Source organism: Hippoglossus stenolepis, chromosome 16 (assembly GCF_022539355.2).
Source record: "Hippoglossus stenolepis isolate QCI-W04-F060 chromosome 16, HSTE1.2, whole genome shotgun sequence".
NCBI classification, from domain to species: Eukaryota; Metazoa; Chordata; class Actinopteri; order Pleuronectiformes; family Pleuronectidae; genus Hippoglossus; species Hippoglossus stenolepis.
This window is the reverse complement of record NC_061498.1, coordinates 22,827,542-22,847,697: the sequence shown is the minus strand read 5'-3', so window position 1 is coordinate 22,847,697 and position 20,156 is coordinate 22,827,542. Positions and strand designations below refer to the sequence as shown.

At 41.1% G+C, this 20,156-nt stretch overlaps 2 protein-coding genes across 5 annotated transcripts in view; one reads left to right on the top strand and one right to left on the bottom strand.

Moving 5' to 3' along the window:
• Positions 1-20,156, bottom strand: part of LOC118123436 (methyltransferase-like protein 22) — a 640,601-nt gene that overhangs the window by 415,437 nt on the left and 205,008 nt on the right. The gene's annotated exons all lie outside the window — the stretch shown is intronic.
• tspan4b (tetraspanin 4b) overlaps positions 11-20,156 on the top strand; it is a 37,238-nt gene continuing 17,092 nt past the window's right edge. The window contains exons 1-5 of one of the 3 annotated variants that reach the window (XM_035180258.2): positions 11-203; positions 13,127-13,196; positions 13,344-13,535; positions 13,807-13,881; positions 20,045-20,140. In XM_035180258.2, the coding sequence (XP_035036149.1) occupies positions 13,128-13,196; positions 13,344-13,535; positions 13,807-13,881; positions 20,045-20,140 (432 nt within the window). In that variant the 5' untranslated portion in view covers positions 11-203; position 13,127. Of the gene's footprint in view, positions 204-571; positions 1,307-13,126; positions 13,197-13,343; positions 13,536-13,806; positions 13,882-20,044; positions 20,141-20,156 lie in introns of those variants that run through there. The other 2 variants (XR_004698554.2, XM_035180257.1) reach the window with 2 other exon arrangements.

The window sequence follows — 20,156 nt, the reverse complement described above, 5'->3', positions numbered from 1 at the left end:
AATATTTATGTTTGTGTCATATGCGACAGATGGACATTTAAACTGTGGTGAAAGATCACTTTCACTATCTATTTTGCTGCAAACCATGTACGGTAAGCGAGGACAATAGGCAAGACCTCGAGAGTGCAGTGCGGATGCCCTAACCTGATAGCTTCGGACACTCAAGCTACCAGTTTGGTCCATGTGTCAGCATTCCTGTTGCTGTAAGTTTGCTACACGATGACAGTATACTTAAAATGCTATTTGTACTGTTACCGTAAATCATTTAAGAGTAAAATTCTGTGACACATGACCATTGCTCATTACTTGGCAGTATATTATGAACTTGATTTATGTTTTGCAATTTGAACTAGTGTACATTTCTTTTAATTTATTAGTTTAATGTTTTGATAATAAACAAGTTAACATATTATGTATTAGTGTCGGGATAACCACACATAATTTTTTACTTTCACTTGGAATGGGGGATAGATAGTGTACAGATTTACCTTGTCAAAGTGCCCCTGCATGTTGCAGCTGAATGCCCCTCACCTCATCCTCCCTGTCATATGTAGAAGACACAGATGAAGATGTCTCGAGAGAGCCGACACTGGTGTCGTTGTGTTGCCATGAGTTATTTATCTCGTTCACACGACTTCATAACTTGTGGCTACTAGTTATAAATCTTGTTCCCACAAATTAATAGCTCATGGCCATGACCTATTATCTCGTCCCCACAACTTAAAAAATTGCAATATTTTTTTCCCAAATGTCCCCAGAGGGGCTCTGTAAAATCCACCATTTTGTCAGGAAAGAACGTTTCTGTCGTTATATGTGTAGTTGCTTGCATATGTGCTTTTTCAGCCACGAAAGGGAAAATCACCAAGACATAGGTCATAGTATTCAAAGTTTTTAGAACAAAGAGACAAAAAGTGTAATGTGAAACAGGCTGAGCTTTCGTGGCTGTGGGCTGGAGGAGGGACAAGAGGGAGGAACACACAGAGAGGCGGGCAACAACACAGACATCTGGAAATAATTGGGGAGAGTAGGGGGGAGGGAGGGAGAGAGATCTGTTTACAAAAGGGAACAAAACAAATTCTGGACTTACATGTAAGTGTCAGAATTGGGGATGGAGACAACTGGAGAAAGCACGCGACACAGTCTACCAGTTACGAATAATATAGAAGAGTAGAAAAAGAAGATAAAGCCTAGTTCACAGTACAATACAAAGGAGATCTGAAAGCAAAGATCAAACCCAGGGATTGAAGGAAGCAGTAGTTACAAAGAGGAGCTTGGACAATACAAGACAACTGACACTCATCCTCAGGTAAGGTTTTTTTGAATTGCGGACAAAGAATCTCGACTTTAATGAAGTACCATGTTCAAAACTCATTTTACACCAATTCAAAAATAAGCGATAGTTTCCCTGTGCAAACCATCTGTCTCATTTCTCAGGTCATTTCTTTACATAAAAAAAGAAGACGTGGCATCAAAGGGTTAAAATAATTTGTGAGAGAAACAGGGAGCAAATAATACAATAAGAACATAAACTTTGTAAAGTTTATAAACCAGTGAAATCTACATTGTATTGTACTGTATCACAATTCTCTATAATAATATAAAGGACTGTGGATACTTGGCAGTTCTTAATAAAGTCTTTCTTTCTTTCTTTCTTTCTGATTCATGCAGTATGAGCTTAGTAGTCCACCTTAGAAAGTGAGCCAAACAATCGATGAATGAGGATAGTAAAAAACTTAAATGGAAAATTCTATATTTTGTCCCTTATTTTCAAGGACTTCCCCCCTCTTCCTATGTTTATTATCAGTTTATATAAATAAGCCAAAGTGGAAATATGAAAGAATTTATTGTAAAATATTGCCAGCATAAACTGTCTAAAAAGACTGAAAAGGGCATAGGCTTTAAATATGACCCAGCCCTCAGGCAGTCTTTGCAGTAGCAAAGGAAATGTTATGATGAAATATTGATAAAAGAAACTGAAAAGTAATGATTTATTAATTACTGTGGTAGTGTCAAAAGGTTACTTATCATGTCCTTCGACTACTAGGGGCAGCTTTGGCTGAGGGGTAGAGCGGTTGTCCTCCAACCAGGTTCGATCCCAGTCTTCCCCATCTGCATGCTAAAGTGTCCTTAGGCAAGATACTGAACCCCGAATGGCACCCCATGGAAAATTGCTGCCCATAGATGCACTGTATGAATGTGTGTGTGTATTGTAAAACTATACTGTAAAGCACTCTGAGTGGTCATCAAGTCTAGAAAAGTGCGATATAAATACAGACCATTTACGGTAATCATATAAGAGTAGGTCATAGAAACATGCAAATAAGACAAATAACACTTTTTCACTTTTTGTTTTACTTTTATTGAATCACTACAGAATCCATAATGTAGTTCTTGTCATTCTGAGTATCATGTTTTACTGCCTACATTTGAAATTCTCATGTTTACCGTACATACTCAAAGTCTTATATCTGACATGTCTTGTCAAATGAATAACATTAATCATTGTAGCTATATCAACAATATGTGGCTCTGCTTTGTTGGGAAAAGATGTTTGCTCTGAACTCTTCTGCACGTCACAGGTTTGCTGTAGTCATGGGAAATGCCTTCACCAGTATAATTATGTTTAGTAAGGAGGGAAGGGAACTTCCTTCCTGTCAGCAGTTTGACTTCCTCTGTGGGGTCAGTAGTGTGAGGCCATTCAATCAGAGACAAATCAGACTTCCACAGTGAGCATGTATACTGAGATGGCAATTTCTGTTGAATAAAGAAGAAAAACAACTCTGGGGTTGGAGTCACAACACATTCAAATACTCAAGATCCACAAATGAGCACATGGAAAAGGAAATAACAGTGTTTTATACCTGCTGGTTGGTTCCCCATTGATCTAAGTCCACAAAGGTATGTCTGTGTTTTTGTCTGTTTGTGGAACGCATATCTCATGAAGCATTTATCTTACCAGCTTCACACTTGGTAGTGTATTCTTAAGGCCCCAAGCGTCATATTTGATCCGATTTGGACATGTGATACAATTCAATGTTAAAAATTGTAGCAGCTATTAAGGGGAAGGCAGCATCACATTACATGTCATTTGACAGACGCTTTCATCCAAAGCGATCCAAAGCAATTAGTGCATTCAACAAGGGGCCATATAGGGGTTCAGTATCTAACCCAAGGGCATGCAGATGGGGAAGGCTGAGGATCGAACTGCTGACCTTCTGGTTGAAGGACGACTGATCTTCCCTCTCAGCCACAGCCGCTCACTTCAGTTTGCGGAGCGACTTGAATGTGTCTTCTTCTAAGTCCTTGGATGACCTACAGAAGTGGTTTAGAAATTGGTCAAACCGTGGGTCAAAATTGCTGCCAGATCATTTTGATAATATGATTATTTTTATTTCCCCACATCGGACTTACGCAGACATTCATGGGAGTAGCATGTGCCTATCTCCAACAACATTCATAGCAATTTGTCTACAAAGTAAAAGTACAAAGTTTGTTTTGATGCTGCAATGCTTTATATCCAGCTGAATTACAGAGATTTTATTTGATGGTGTGTTTTAACTAAAATGTCAGAGTGAGACGCTGCCTGGCCTCCTAGTATAATTTCCATGAGTTGACATGAGTGAATCACCGCGAGTGAGTGGGAGGGGGTGATGACTCCTCTGAACCTCGACAGATTCAAAAAGAAAACAAATATCTCCAGGTGAAAAAGTGGTGTCATACGTAGAAGACACCGATGAAGATGTCTAGAGAGTTTTGTGATAAGAGCTGACACTGGTGTCGGTGTGTTGTCAGGAAAATTACGTGATCTCCACGGCGGAGTTAATACGTCACTTCCTGCCTCTGTCTGTTGCACCCGGCTGCTCCACCTCTCACCTAAAAAATACAGGAGGATTTGTTGTTTTTGTGGACGCATCTGTGCAGACAACCTCCGGCTGTGTTGTGCAAACTGCAGGTAAACTCCATATCCAGCAAGTTAAAACCTGATAAAACCTGATGAATCAAAATGAAGGGATTTTGTAAACAAATTCTCCCCAAAACTGCTGAACTGAGAGTCCTTTTGGCTTCATCTCAGGGAGGAAAGAAGACATACAAGCCAAACAATGAAGAACAATGTGTGGTTTGGGACACAACCTGCAAATGGACATATGTTGCAAGTCATGAAGAATTACATAGAAAATGACTTGTCGGCGGTGACAGGGAAGGGATGGCTGCCAACCAGCTAGATATGAAGGTGCTTGTGTCAATGAACAACTTGCACCTCAAAACAGTAACATACTCCTACACAATAATATGTAATTGCACTTTGTGTGGCTGAGGGGGTAGAGCGGTTGTCCTCTAACCAGAAGGTCAGTGGTTTGATCCCAGTCTGCAAGCTGAAGTGTCCTTGGGATACTGAACCCTGAATTGCCCCTCATAGAAAAAAGGGCTGCCCTTAGATGCACTGTATGAATGTGTGTGTGAATGGGTGAATGACAAAAAACTGTACTGTAAAGCGCTTTGAGTGGTCATCAAGACTAGAAAAGCGCTATATAAATACAGACCATTTACCATTTATGTGGTGGTCAGTGTTGATATTGTGACACTGGCTACAAACAAATTGACATATGGACAATGAGAAGCTTACAAAATATGTTTAAACTGTAGCAGGTCAAAGGACATCAGCTGAGTTGGTGTGTGTCTCCATTTCAGCAAAAGAGAAAAGTGAGTGAGTGGACTCAGGCTGGAATGAAAGAATCAATAGAAATAGTATAATATAAAAAATAATGCCAGATCATAGGTCAATCATTTTACAGCTGAATGAATTCTTGAGGAGGCAGTCCTTTATATACGCAAAATAGAATAATAAAAAAAAGGAGAGCCAATGATGGACTCAAAAGTATCTGGCAGCAGACAAGATGACAAACCTCCGTCTTCCATGAGCACATCCATATTACCCATGAGTAACAAAGATTTAACGAAATATACAAACTTTGTTGATTATAAATGTGTTTTTAAAAGTCAACTGACACTATTGAAGGGTGCATAGTTGGGAACTTTGCAGTTGGTACACTCTCATTTATAGAGATTTTTTGAATGGGCCAATATAAAGTTGTTATACAAGTCTTTAAAAAGACTGTTGAAATCAAATTTAGTTACAAACACTTTCTTATAAACACATAATATCTAAAAAATGTGAATATAGGCTATAGATAGATGTGTATATATAGATTATATTATTGAACCACTGGAGGGAAATTTAGGGTTCATTCATTCATTAAGTCATTGCAACCAGGCATATCAAAATACACCGAATGCCACTTCACGGGGAAAAAAACGACAGAAGACCAATTTCTTCTGCTAGGATCGCATTATTTCCTGTGAAGTGCGGAGATGTCTATTCCGCATGTGCTCACGGTCCTCCATCTTCTCTGCAGCCAGGTCCCTCTTGCGCATTTCTTGAGAAGAGAGACAGAATTTACAATAAATAAGATAAAAATAGAAATACAATATACAATATACAATAGTAGGCTGTGCCATATGAAGATAATATATATGTGTAGCAGTCTTTCATGGATTCTGGGATTTTAGTCTTACTCTGGTGTTATGCAGTCTGAGGGCTGATGGCACAATGGAGCCGCCAAGCACTTTGAGGCAAAATCCTGAATGAGTCTGTGGCTTAACGTGATCCTGAGCTGCCTCAGTCCAGCAAAAAGGGATGAGATGGGTTGTCCATGATGGCTTTTATTTTTCCTCTCATCTTCTTCTCTATCACTGCCTCAACACTGTGCAGTTCCATACCTACTACATAGCTGGCCTTCCTCAGCAGCTTGTTCAGGTTTGTTGGTGCAACAGGTCGCTATGACACCTCCCCAGCATACAATGGCAAAAGGGATTGAACTGCCCACTATGTTGTCATTTTGCCTAACAGACTCATAGCAGCCTAGTGATGGGCCACCTCAGATAGAACAGCCTGCCCTGTCCCTTCCTGTAGAGAGCCTTAGTGGCTGAAGAGTGCCAAATGCGCTGGAGAAGTCAAAGAACATGATCCTCAAGGTGTTTTGTGGCTCCTCCGGTTGTGTGTATGCTCTGTTAGGCAGGTAGATGATGGCATCGTTGACAAGTGTCTAGTATGCAAACTGTAGCGGATCCATGTGATCACGTACCAGGGGCCTGAGGGGCTGTAAGACGAGCCTATTGAAGGTTTTCCTGACCTGTGACATTAAAGCCATAGGTCTTAATTCCTCTGGCCTTTTTGGTCTTGGTTTCGGTGAGCTGCAATTTCCCCCAGAGATGATGGAAGTAGGGGTGCTGAGTGTGCTTGTGTATTGTTTTAAACTTGGTGTGATGGTGCTAATAGACAGTTTTTCCTTTTTCAGGTACAGGTTACATGTCTTACAGTTTAACATGTTTCAAATTAATATCTGTCTCTGTAGTGAGGAGTTGCGTTTTGGAGTGCAGTCTTTAATGAATTCTGTTATTGGGCCTAATAATGCCCTACTTCATGTGTGTGTGAGTGAGTGAGTGAGGTTTTTGAGTACGGTCTTTGATTAAAGATTGTGTGTAAGCATTGCATATGGCCTTTTCAGATTAGTATACTTCTTTGTTTCGCTGCTGTTTTTTTGCTGCGTGTGGGCGCATGAATGTTAGAACACTCAAGTACCTGGTTCTATTATTATACCTGTATAGCGTGGCTGTGTATTAGTCAATAATAAATTGTTTTTCATCTATTTACTGCCTTTGGCCATATCGTCCGTAAAATTTAACATCAATTTCCATTGCAATGCCGATGACACCCAGCAAATCACCCACTGCAGATGGTGGAGTGTAAACAGTAACGACAATGGTGGCCCAAAACTCCCAAGGCAGATAGTATGGCCTCAATTCCACAGCTAACAGTTCAGTGTCAGGAGGGCAGAGTTTAGCTGTTCTATCTGTCTCCTGAAACATATTAGAGATGAGGCTTGGTCTTTCATAGGAGATTTTCTCCATTTAATCAAACCACTCCTTCACTGATATATTTCCTTTAGTTTTCCAATGTTGGAGCACTAACCTGCATCCAGTGATGAGTGCTATTCTGCACCATGTAGTCTGATGGACATTTAAACCACTTCCTTTTGGTAACACTCCTAATAGACAAAGCAGCAGTTGCTGTACCAGTGCAGAGGACATCACTGAATTGATGAAGGAGATAATTTTAGACCATATCATGTGGCATAAATATAATATTTCTAAGAGGGTGCCACAAGTGGTATATCATCTCCAACACAAGTCAGAGTTTCTAAGTCCTAACCGTGCCAATTTACTAGGGGTCCAGTAAGTTCTTTTGACAATTTTATAATTAATCAGGAGTGTCTGCATTTCCCTTGATAATTTAAACCATTATCTCAAATTTCCCCCCATGTTTCACCAGATATCTTTGCCCCCATTATAACTCTCCCAGCATCTCTCAAGACTCTTCAAAACTGGGTTGCTGAGATCCCCTCAAAAAGTTATAAAAACATGATGTTTTCCTTTTAAATTGCCAACCCTGTTCCAATTTGTCCTGTATTTCAGTTCCAGTAGTTGTCTAAGGTATGCCAGAATACAGCTCCCGTAATTGCAGGTACTTCCGTAAATCCCTATTTGGGAGTTTTTACTTTGTCCTTAATTGTTCAAAAGACATTAAGTGTTCTCCGTCAAATAGGTCCTGAATATAAACAATGCCTGATTTCATCGATCCAGCCCAGTTTTTGTAAAATTCAGATTCAAGCCTGTGATCTTGTGTGAAGTTTGCCATGTCTGCTGTGAGAAGCTGAGGACTGGATTATTATGGAGGATAGAGGAGAGAGACTCTATAGGGGCATTGCCTCAGACTTCGAACAATGACTCACCATCCTCACTTTGACCGAAAAATAGTCGATCAAGGTGAGGATGTGAGGTACAAGAGAAGTTTATGCTCCTCTCCACCACCCTTAATGCCCACTATGTTATCATTTTGCCTAATAGCGATTTCTAATGGTTCAAGCATCAGTGCAAATATTAAGGGGAATATAGGACAGCCCGGCCTTGTTCCTCTGTGAAGCTGAAGAGGGGGATACCTTCTGCCGTTTGTTACAACAGATACCTTAGGATTGTGATATAATAATCTAACCCTGTTAATAAAAGAGGGACCAAGGCCAACATTTTCTAGTGATTGAAAAAGGTATGCCCATTCAATCCTGTCGAATGCTTTCTCAGCATCAAGAGAGAAGGATTCAGTTATATCTGACTCGTTTCCACCTTGCTAAAATCAGGCAGCCTGCAGAGATTATCAGAGGATTTTCTGTTTTTATGAAACCCACTTGATCTTGGTGGATAAGTTTTGGTAAAAAACAACAACTGTCTAGACGCCAAAATCTTGGTAAACAGTTTAGCTATAAATCAAAGTTATTATAGCAGTTTGCATTCTATCTGGAAGAGATTATAAAATTCGGCGGCTGTCCTCCCCTGGAGATTTTCCAGTGTAATGTCAGCTCCAATTTCACACTTTTCCTCTTCTGACAAGGTTGGGAATCGTACACTAGATAAAAAGGATCTAATATCTTGAGAGCACCTAGTTGTCTGATTTATAAAGATTTTGATAAAATGGCAAAAATGGCATTTATGTTTGTCACGTCTGTCTTCAGTTCACCTCTATCATTCTGTATCGCTGGTATAATTGATTGGGTGTACTGCTTCTTTTCTCTCTGTGCCAGAAATCTCCCTGTTCTCTCCCCTTGATCATAATATTTGTGTTTAGTTCTCCATAATTTATATTCAACTTTCTTCTGCAATATTCTGATTTAAATCTTTTTAGTTCAAGAAGAGTGGAGTGGTCAGATTGGATAGGGTGTATGTTTTCCATTTTTTTGAATGTCCACCTCCAGTTCATGGAGACGTTGAACGGATCTCTTTTTCAGATATGAACAGTGTTGAATAAGTCAACCTCTAATGACGGACTTAAACACATACCACTCCATGGCTGAATTTGATGCTGAGTCTTCATTGTTCAGCCTGTAATACAAATTACATTTTTAATAAATTCCAGGGATTTCTCATTCTTGAGAAGGGATGAGTTAAATCTCAACCTAGGGGGTCAAAATCTTAGTAATTGGCCAAAACATAGAACCATTCCCACTGGTGTGTTATGTGATAATAATATGGTACCTATAGAGGTTTGTTCAGTAATAGAGATAAGCGATTTTGAGATAAGAAAATAATCTATCCTTGAATAAGAAGTATGTGGGTGAAAGTAAAAAATGTATTCCTTGTCTGAGGAATCTACTAAATCTTGCTCCCCTTCCAATGTATCAATTGCTTCCCTTGCCTGTGAAGTTCTTGTAATACCCCATGTACAAGTTTTATCAACTGTAGGGTCCCTAACCTTGTTAAAGTCTCACCTAATACTATTTATCAGTTTCCAAACTGTGTGTTTACATTGCTAACGTCTACAAAGAAACCAGGTAGGTCCGCTGTTGGAGCATATATGTTTATAGAAGTACATCTAATACCAAATAGTTCAACATTCATAGCTACCTATCTCCCTTCTTTATCTGATTGTTGTTTAAGTATTTTGATATTAAGATTTTTCCGTATTAAAATGGCAACTTTCCTCTGACTAGAAGACACTATAGAGAACTTTCCCAACCCAACCTCTTTGCAATAGTAACGAGTCCCCTTTTCCACAGGAGTCTCCTGCAGGCAAAACCAGATCAGAATTTTTTTGTTTCAAATATAATAGAATCTTCCTCCTTTTAATGGCTGAGTTTGCATCCTTCACATTTGATGATGTCAGTCTAACCAGTTCACCCATAATATGTCACTAAATGTATAATTAGCCAGATAATTAGAGATATCTACCAGAAAATTCTTTAAGAGCTCATGCCCTGTTCTTATACATAACCAAACACTTTTTAACAATACATAAACACAACAGAAAGAAAGAACAGCTATGAACTAAATACGAACGTGGCTTGCCTTAACTCCCCATCCCCACCCTCAACTTTCATTTTGTCAGCCACAACTAAATATTATTGTGTCTTCCAGAAGAAAATAATAATGATAATAATAATAATAACAAAAAAAGCATGAATAAACACATACATACACACATACACACATACACATACATATGAACTAGGGCTGTCAAATGATTACAATTTTTAATCAGATTAATCACAGGTTAGCTGTGACTAATCACGATTAATCACCATTTCTAAATGTCCGAAAAATCCCCATTTTCTATGTATATTGTTTGGGAACGGAAAGATAAATGACAGAAGGCAGATATATACATTTAACATTTGTTTTTTAATTGATGACAAGTCCAAATGACAGAGTTATTAAGATTGAAAAATAAACGAGTTCCATGCAGATGAAAATGAACTAGTTCACATTCATAGTTCATTTTTTATGGGGATGATTTAGGTGACAAACGTTCGGTCATGTGTTTGGTTATGAATCACTGGTGTCGGATCATGTCTGCGTGTCGCTCCTCTCACTTTAACACTGAGTCCTGACTGAGCGTCACGTCTCGTGTTGTACTGAGCACAACATGTTGACGAGTCATTTTCATGATGTTTAAATGCAGCCTCATAAATTCTGGAGCGAATCAAACAAACACTAAGTTACTTCATGTACTGATCAGGTCCTGATAACTAGTGATGAGTGTTTATTAGTTCAAGTGAGAGCAGAGTGGAGGAGGACACAGAAACTCCAGCTCGGTACAAACCAACTGCAGCTTCTGCTCTGATCATGACGCAGCTGATCACTGATCAGCTGAGACCAGAGAAACGCTCTGATCTCACTGCGTGTGTCGCTCTGAGTGAGTGAGTGGGGGCGGTTATGGGTAGAGGAAAGGGTCATTCTGCGCATGCGCTAATGCGTTAAAAAAATTTACGCGTTAATTCCACAAATTAATCATCCCGCGTTAACGCGTTAATTTTGACAGCCCTAATATAAACCCAAATACAATCTACCTGCTTATTGCATCTGCTAAGATGCAACACTATAAATCTGGTCCATAAGAGCGAACAAACAATAGAGTAATGTCCAAACATACCTTGTATATGGCCATTAAGAGTTCAGTTCCCTGCCATTCGACTCCTCTCCTGATATGTCAGGGTCTATGCTAGCCCCTCAGCTATTGCTAGCATCCTATAGGTCAGAAATCCTGGTTTCCTGGAGACTTTTAATGCTGGCAAGTTCAGACTTCGTGTCATCAGGTACAGCTGGTGTTTTGTGCATCCATCTTGTCCTTTGTTGAGATCTTTTTAGATTGTCTTGATGAACAAAGTGGAATTTGCTTTTGGTCTTGTGACATATTTGTTGATAATACTTTCTGAGACTTTTTGCTAAATTTAATCCAGTTCTGGATTAAAGAGCAGCCGGGGAATGGAGAGGGAGTAGAGTGCACCGGAGGAGATGAACGCACTGGAGACAAGCGCCACTTGAAAACCCCCAGTTAAAAATGTAATGTTGGCAAAAAGAGGGAAATAGGAAGACATAATGAATGTCAATGTTAATTTTTCTTTAGGCTTGAGGTACATATTCTGTTCTTTAGTGGCTGTGAATGCTCAGTTTTGTTTGGCTGCTGCCATCTGTGTGTAACGCTGTGCCGACCTACCTCTCTAACATATTAAATATGGACGCAGTCACAATCCCCGCAATTATTTTCAGGCTTTGTAAATCACAATGCGTGTGCTAAATTAAAGTGTTTGCATCTACTCCCCCCAATATTTTGCGCACTTGGGTAGAAACGCGCGATATTGCATATTCATTAAGGCAAACATACTAAATGGACAGCGTGTGTTATTCTGCATGTAGTAGATCAGCTTGCAAGTTTTTTTGCGGGTGAAATCAAGTTTGCAGACGATTTTACACGTGCAAGCCTTTAGTAGATCAGGCATGTGTTGTTCTGTTGGAATTTGTTTCCATTTATCTTTAGGCAAATAATACTCATTAACTGCATTATTTGTGATTAAAATCATGTTTGTTCGGAATGTTTTAGCGAGCCCTACAGATGTGGGATTTTACTGCTTGATTGGGTGCCTGTGGCTGAGGGGTAGAGCGGTCGTCCTCCAACCTGAAGATCGGCAGTTTGATCCCCAGTCTTTCCCATCTGCATGCCGAAGTGTCCTTGCCCCTCATAGAAAAACGAAGTGCTGCTAATAGATGCACTGTATGAATGTGTGTGTGAATGGGTGAATGTAAAACTGTACTGTAAAGAGCTTTGAGTGGTCATCAAGACTAGAAAAGCGCTTTATAAATACAAAACCATTTACCCCCCTTTAAGTGACTCAGCTTCCAACGGCTCCCACATAACTTAAACCCTGATTGGATCCCAGTGGTGAGTGGGCTTTGATTCGCAGGTGTCAGCCCCCAATTTGTTCTGTCAATTTGTGTAGGAAGTCAACCCAGCATTTGTAGACAGACTCACAACATATAAAAATACATGAGATGTGCAAAGGAAACGTCAGTTTTATACCTACCAGTCAAATGTTTTAGAAATTCTAAATTCTCAAGGTGAGGACAGCGTGGGGCAGCCTGAGGCATTGGGAATTTAATGTGTTTATATTTAAATTTTCAAAGAAGATAACAAGATAGGTTTGGTCACATTAAATCAGCAGAATACATAAGATCTAGGATGTTTTCATTACAATATTGATTGTGTGATGAAGGTTTCTGGAGTATTTCTTAAAACAATGTTTACATGGACATACTGTTAGTTGCTGTAATAATTCCTCCACTGTGTCTGTGAATTTACCACTTCCTAACATCTACAGTCTTCTTCCTGTGCAAAGAGACATCATCAAGTTGCTTCAGCAGTGCTCGGTAGCCTGTTGATTTTCACTATTATGTTACAAACCAACATGCAAGACCAGAACACATTTTGCACCTAAAGAAAGTAGGGAAACATAAAGAACAGAAGGAGCTCTCGTACAGCTCCCTGGGACAAAGTTGTCATTTTGGACTTGAATATCTATGATCTATGATGATACTCATTTTCAATCTTTTTGTGACTTGCTCCCCCTCGCTAAGGAAACCCAAAACACAACACAGCAAATCCATAAAGTTGTTTAATTGATCGTAACTATATTTTTTAAATATATAGGTTGTTTAATGGTTTGTTTCACTCTTTCTTTTGCAGGATGTCGGTGTCTCAGAGGTGTTTGTGCTGTGTCAAATATTTGATGTTTGTCTTAAACCTTATCTTCTGGGTTAGTATTTGCACAAGTCAATCCCCCATAGTTGCCATATGTGTTCATGTGATTTACCAAGCTATTCTTGCCACACATTATTTTCATCACTGCATTGTGAATAATGCTGCATTTTGACACTGGTTTGATTTTACACTCCCTGAAAAGCTAGGAGGATGTGGCCTATTTGGAGTTGGAGTATGGCTGTCCTTCACACAGGCAGAGTTTTCCTCTCTTCCTCTGTCCTTTCCATCCCTCTCAGCTGCCAATCTGCTGCTAGTTGCTGGTGGCATAACCATGGTCACTGGCTTCCTGGGTTGTCTTGGAGCCCTCAAGGAGCAGCGCTGCCTGTTGTTCATGGTGAGAAGTCTACATTACATAATTCTTTCTTTTAGTTGTAATTTGTGAGGCATTTTTGGGGATTTATTGAATAGCCAACAGTAGAGATATTCCATGGAACAAGGAAAGAGAGAGATAAGGAATGACTTGCAGCAAAGGTGGTCAGAGATGATTGCTGTGGTTCAAATTCAGATATTATAATTTCAGTATAACATCTCAGCGTATAGATAATCTAAACGGTTTTGTCTTGTACTATAGTGCCAGTGTTCAACAGCTTTTCTCTGTTTTGCAGTTCTTTGTGATCCTTTTGCTCCTTGTCCTGACAGAGGTGACTCTAGTGTTGGTTATACACATCTTCCATGACAAGGTGAGCTCACCATCTAAAAGGTTAGGGTTCAATGGTTGTTATATACCTGTATATATACATGTTCCAGGGTAATGTACACAGGGATGAGATAGTAAAATCCCTAACCCCTGACCGTGGTCAAATAAATAAGGGTCAATAAGAATAAGCAATGAATTAAATAAGACTGAATAAGAATAAAATCTGAAAACTAGAATTACCGCACTGTGCTTGTATGCCTCCACCAACCAGAGCAGTTTCTGTCGACATATTTCGTAATATTTTCTTCTTCCAGATTGATATTAGGCCACTGTGACATTTACCTTTGACCCCTGAAATGTAATCACTTCATCTTTGAGTCAAGTTTGATCAAAAGTTAAAGATATTCACTCAAGTCGGTGTTGAGATATCACATTCAAGAGGACAGAAACTTTTGAGGCCACCATGACGTTGACCTTTGACCACTGAAATCGAATCAGTTAATCAGTGAGTCCAAGTGAACATTGGTGACAAATTTGAAAGAAATCCCTTAAGATGTCACTGAGATATTACATTCACAAAGCAAAACATACGTTTGAGAGGGCACAGAGACCTTTGACCTTTGACCACCCAATTCTAATCAGGTCATCCATGATTCAAAGTGAATTCTGCCAGATGTAATGAAATCCCCTATGGGCAGTCCTGATAGATCACATTCACAGGAACGTGAGGCCACTATGACCTTGACCTTTGATCTCCAGTTCATCTTTGAGTCCTAGTAAATGTGTGTACCAAATTTGAAGACATTCCCTGAAGCTGGTATTAAGATATCACTCTCAAGGAAAACATAAATAGACTGTACTTTGTGAGGTCATCATGACTTTGATCTTTGACCTTGGCCTCCGGCCACTGGCTGTCGCCAGCGCAGAGGCATACAATTATAGATCTTAACAACCCCACAAGGGTAAGGGTGGCTGTTCACCAGCTGAAGCTCAGTAGAAGTTGGGTGATGCAGTTCGATCTTAAACATACTACAGAATAACTTCAAACAAAGAAAATCCACCTCCTGGACTGCCCAGTCAGAGCCCAGACCTTAACCCACTCGTCTGAGGCTTAAGCAGCTCTATAGAAAGAATAACCACCTTAACATGTGCAGGTCTGATCTTCTTTGATATAATTCCAAGGGTTCACCTTCTTGTTCCATCAGCATCCCTAAAGACAGTATTTGTTTAGCTTAAACACATTTTGTTTGTCTGTACTTAGGACTTAGATGAAGATCAGGTCATATTTTATGATTTTTTAAAATTTATTCAGAAAATGGTATGGTGAAAAGCTGATCCCAGTTGAATCGGGAGGATGGAAGAGCTGGCAAATGAGGCAGGGGCTTGAGGGAAGATGGAGGCTGGTGGAGAGGAGGTTTTGAGGTGGTGAGCTGAGCAGTGAGCATACAGGAACAGAGCTAAGCAGACAGAAAGGTAGCCCGGGAATTGCCTGTGGCACAAGGAAACTTTGATTAATTCAATGCACTGATCAGGAAGTTGCGTTTGGAGTTTGATTGGATGAATTGGGATGTGGGTTGAATTCTCATGGACCATGTAAGTTTTTATCCTGAGGGTAGAGCGGTTGATTACACTGTATGTATCAAACAAATTGTAAATGGTCTGTATTTCTAGAGCACTTTAGTCTCTAGTCTTGATGACCACTCAAAGTGCTTTACAGTCCTGGTTACCCGTTTTGCCATTTACCCATTCACACACACATTCATACAGTGCATCTATGCGCAGCACTTTCTCTATCATAGGTCAATCATACACTGTCGGCAAAGCAGTAGGGGCAATTTGGGGTTTAGTATGCTCAAGGACACTTTGGCAAAAGGAATAGGGGGGATGGACATCGAACTGCCAACGACCCCCTCTACCCCCTGAGCCATATCCACCCCTAAGACAGGACAAAGGGGGTTGGTAACTCAAAGCTGTGTTCAAATGAGTCCGCACAAGTGGCAGCACTAGTCAGGCATACTCCACCAATTTAATCTATTTTTTACAGATTTGATAAAGCAGCCCCTGCCCCCCTAACTCTTCTGCGTCTGTCTCCAAACACAACTCCTCCGCCCTCCCCCTGACTGTCCCTCAAATTGCTGTGAGGGTCCCCCTCCTCCTTACACCTCTTCTGGCTCACAAGCTGATTGTCTTTTTCCTGATGACTTCAACCCCCCTACTCCCCAGCCTGCATCCCCTACAGCAGTGGTCACCAACCTTTTCGAGCCCAAGATCACTTTTTAATTCCAAACGGAAGCCGAGATCTACCACCCTGATATCTTCCAAGAAACCCACTTAGGAGGGTCATATTTATTATTTTTTGCAATTTCTGTTAAGGGCTGAATGCACAATAAATAAATATACACAAAGAAAGGCAGTTGTGCAACTTTTTCTATTCAATGCACAATATTCAAATTAATATCAATTCATATTTACAATGCACAATATGTAGCTTCTCAGTTCCAAAACATGTTCTGCAGAGGAGCTGCTACTGCAGCACAATTTTTTTACATATAGGCTTTGATTTGAATATGGCCACAAATATGATTATTGCCCTGTATGAAAGAAGTCCTTTGTACTCAAATAAATACCAGTACTACACAGTATGAAGCCGTGCATCTCCCGCTCCTGCAAATATTTCACAATAAAAAAAACTTTTAAAGGGGACATAGCATGCAAATTCCACTTTGTTAGTGCTTCTACAGGTTAATGTGGGTATCTGGCATGTCTACCAACCCAAAAACTCTGGGGAAAAAACACTCGCGCGTTTTGTTATAGTTCCTCTAAGTCAGAAACGTCATGCTTGAGCGACTCGATTGCGCTTCCTGGGTTTTGTGTCGTAACAAGGCACTGGAAGTCTCCCTACATGGTCTTGGCCCACCCCCCACCTCATCCCCCCCCGTCCCCCCACACTCATTACGCCGGGTTTACACCGGAGGCAGCGAGGCTGAGAGGCAGCGCAGCGCCGTTCCCAAGCGCGCAGCCGGGCTGTTCACACGGGACGAGCATTTCTCCGCTGGTCAGCCCGCGATTCACTCACATGTGGCATTTGTCTGGATCGTTGGGACTGGGAGGCTGCAGCAGCTGCTCGGGAGCGACCGCTCGCTCTCCCGTGCGTGAGCTGGAATTTGTGTCAGCGCCACACAGCCAGCAGTGTGGAAGACTTCCGCAGTGTTCAGCACTACTGTAACCCCCGAACCCCGACATTCAACGGGTACAACAACAAGCGGAGAAAGCAGAATCGCGGGCTGACCTTATATATACAGTCTATGGGGCTGACCAGCGCGGAGAAATGCTCGTCCCGTGTGAACAGCCAGGCGGCTGCGCGCTTGAGAACGGCGCTGCGCTGCCTCGCAGCGGTCTTCCACACTGCCAGCTGTGTGGAAGACTTCCGCAGTGTTCAGCTCTACTGTATGCCGGGTTACAGTAGTTACGCCGGGTTACAGCAGTTACGCCGGGTTTACACCGGACGCGGAGGTTGTTGTACCCGTTGAATGTCGGGGTTCGGGGGTAAATGATGGTCTTCATAGCCCCCCCCCCACCCCTCTCTTTCTCTCTCTGTCTATCTGCTTGTGTGCTTGTAGTGGATGGGCAGAGGGGGACATTTAATTATGTGATTGGGAAAATTAAAACTCCAGGACAACAGAAGGGGAATACAAAGTATGGGATGCATATTTGATCATTTATATCATATAAAATATGTAATTTATATCGTTTAAAATCATGGGGGGAGAGGGGGAGGGGGGAGCTGGCTCATTAGCATTTAAAGGAACAGGCACTCAAAACAGGTCACTCTGTGGAGGGCTGTTTTATACAGGGTAAAAAGGGTGCTGTTTGAAATGATCCTTGTGGTATTTTGACCAAAGTATGTTACAGACATTTCATTAAGACCCCAAGGAACCATATCAACTTGTGGTAAAATGGGCATGCTATGTCCCCTTTTAACAAGGGATTCCATCAACAGAAACGCTGGAGTGCTTTTATTTTGAAAAGGCATACAGAAAGTGTTGCAACCATTTGTTTGTGACATAAATTCATCAGATAAACATTAAAACTCAGGTGAAAGATCATCTTCTCTGTTTATTCTGTGAACCACAATGTTTATCTGTCTATGACACAAATGTATTTACAACACTTTCCGAACCCGTTTCAAAGTAAAAGCACTCCAGCGTTTCACCTTCTGAATCCACTCATTTGTTCCAACGGGGCTTTGATTGTTATCGACAGACCGGAAAATGCGCGTCATCATACCGTAGAGTCCTGACAACTTGTTCTTGAAGGAAATGACGGAGATAAACCTGCAACTCCACCGCCAGTAGCAGACACACACGCCTGTGAAAAACAGACAACCGACACACAGTTGATCTGCGGCGCGACGACAGCCAGTGAGTCCAGAGAGTTGGGGGATCGACAGTGAAGACTGCGAGATCGACCGGTAGTTTGCGATCAACGGGTTGGCGACCACTGCCCTACAGTATCCTTCACACCTCACTATGTTAGAAGAAAGCTGAGGAAATTCCACTCTGGCTGCGGGCCCCAATGGTGTCAGCCCCAAGGTGCTCAAAGCCTGTGCCCCCCAGCTCTGTGGAGTGCTTCACCATCTCTTCAACATGAGCCTGAGTCTTCAGAGGGTCCCTGTGCTGTGGAAGACGTCCTGCCTCGTTCCTGTGCCGAAGACGCCACGTCCCAGTGGCTCCAAGGACTACAGACCGGTGGCGCTGACATCCCACATCATGAAGACCCTGGAGAGACTCGTCCTGGAGCAGCTCAGGCCCATGGTCAGGCCACACTTTGATCCCCTCCAGTTCGCCTACCAGCCCCGGCTAGGAGTTGAGGACGCCATCATCTACCTGCTCAATCGAGTCTACGCCCACCTTTACAAGCTCCTCCAGTCCACATGTCAATGTGTCCTTGGGCAAGACACTGCCCCAAATTTCAGTGTGTGAACTGGAATGAGCAACAAGTGTTATATGAATGGGTGTTTGTATTGGTGAATGCAAACTGTAATGTAAAGCACCTTGAGAATACTAAATCAGATATTGATTTATTAGGGTTTGATTTCAGCAGTTACAGTACACTATACAGATGCAATTGCATACAGTACAGTATACAGATAGATACACCATTAAATATGCATGATGATGAACCTATATTTTTTCCATCCAAACTGCTTGTTTGGATAATGATTGGATTTTTGCCAGTACAGGGGAAACGGGCCAAACAGAAAGTCCTTCCTATGTCTTCATGGGTTAAAAGTTAGAGTTGTCCTTCATGCTCTACTTTCCTACCACTATTAGACATGCAGGTTAATTGCAAACTCTAAATTGCCTAGTTGTGTGAACATTGTTGCAGAGATTCAATATTTACAGGCTGGCCACTCTCAGTTATAACTGTGGAGTGTGCATCGGTTAGAATGCACTCTCCATGTTCCCCGTAAACTAAATGTAATTGATAACTCCTGAGATAATTGATACATTTTCTGCTCTTTAATCCCGCAGAGTTTGAATGAACATGTATACAGTGTTTGTGTGTGTGTGTGTGTGTGTGTGGTTCTGCAAAATATAACAAACAATGCAACTATTAATACCAGATCGATTATGATCAAAATAATTACCAGCATGACAAACCTGATCATCAGCCACAGCTATCCAGTAGCCTTTAGCCAAGCTACAATGCATGGCAGTACAATGTATAGGATGTTTTATTCTTTTGTGTATTATTAGCGTTAATAATACATACACAAGATAACAAGAGAATAAAACATCCTAGACACAAGGATACAGAACTAAGCAAAGATGCAGTGACAATGTTGCGGACAAATGACCAACAAACGTACTTTTCTTTAGACGCACACACACAGGAAAACAACGGGTGGTTCAACTGTAGGCTACTGCAGAGTAGCACCTCAAACTAAGGCTTTGTCCGAAATCACTCATTCACTAACACCTACTTTACCATACAGTATAGGGTCTTCTATGTAGAGGACTATATAGTCACCTCATCAACAAAAGAAAAAACACTTTTGGCGCATTTTCTCTGCGCTGGTAAGTACGTCATTGTCGCAGGATACGACATAGTACATCTACGGCCGGTAGGAAATCTGAGAGTAAGTTTTAATTGTTTAATTTACACTTAGAATAAATACTGTTCAACCATTCTCTCTGTTTTAGCTGGATTCCAAAGCACAACGTGAATTAAAGGAAGGTATGAAGATTTATAAATCAAAACCTGGACTGAAGAAATCCTGGGACAATGTGCAGAAAATGGTGAGCAAACAGTTCG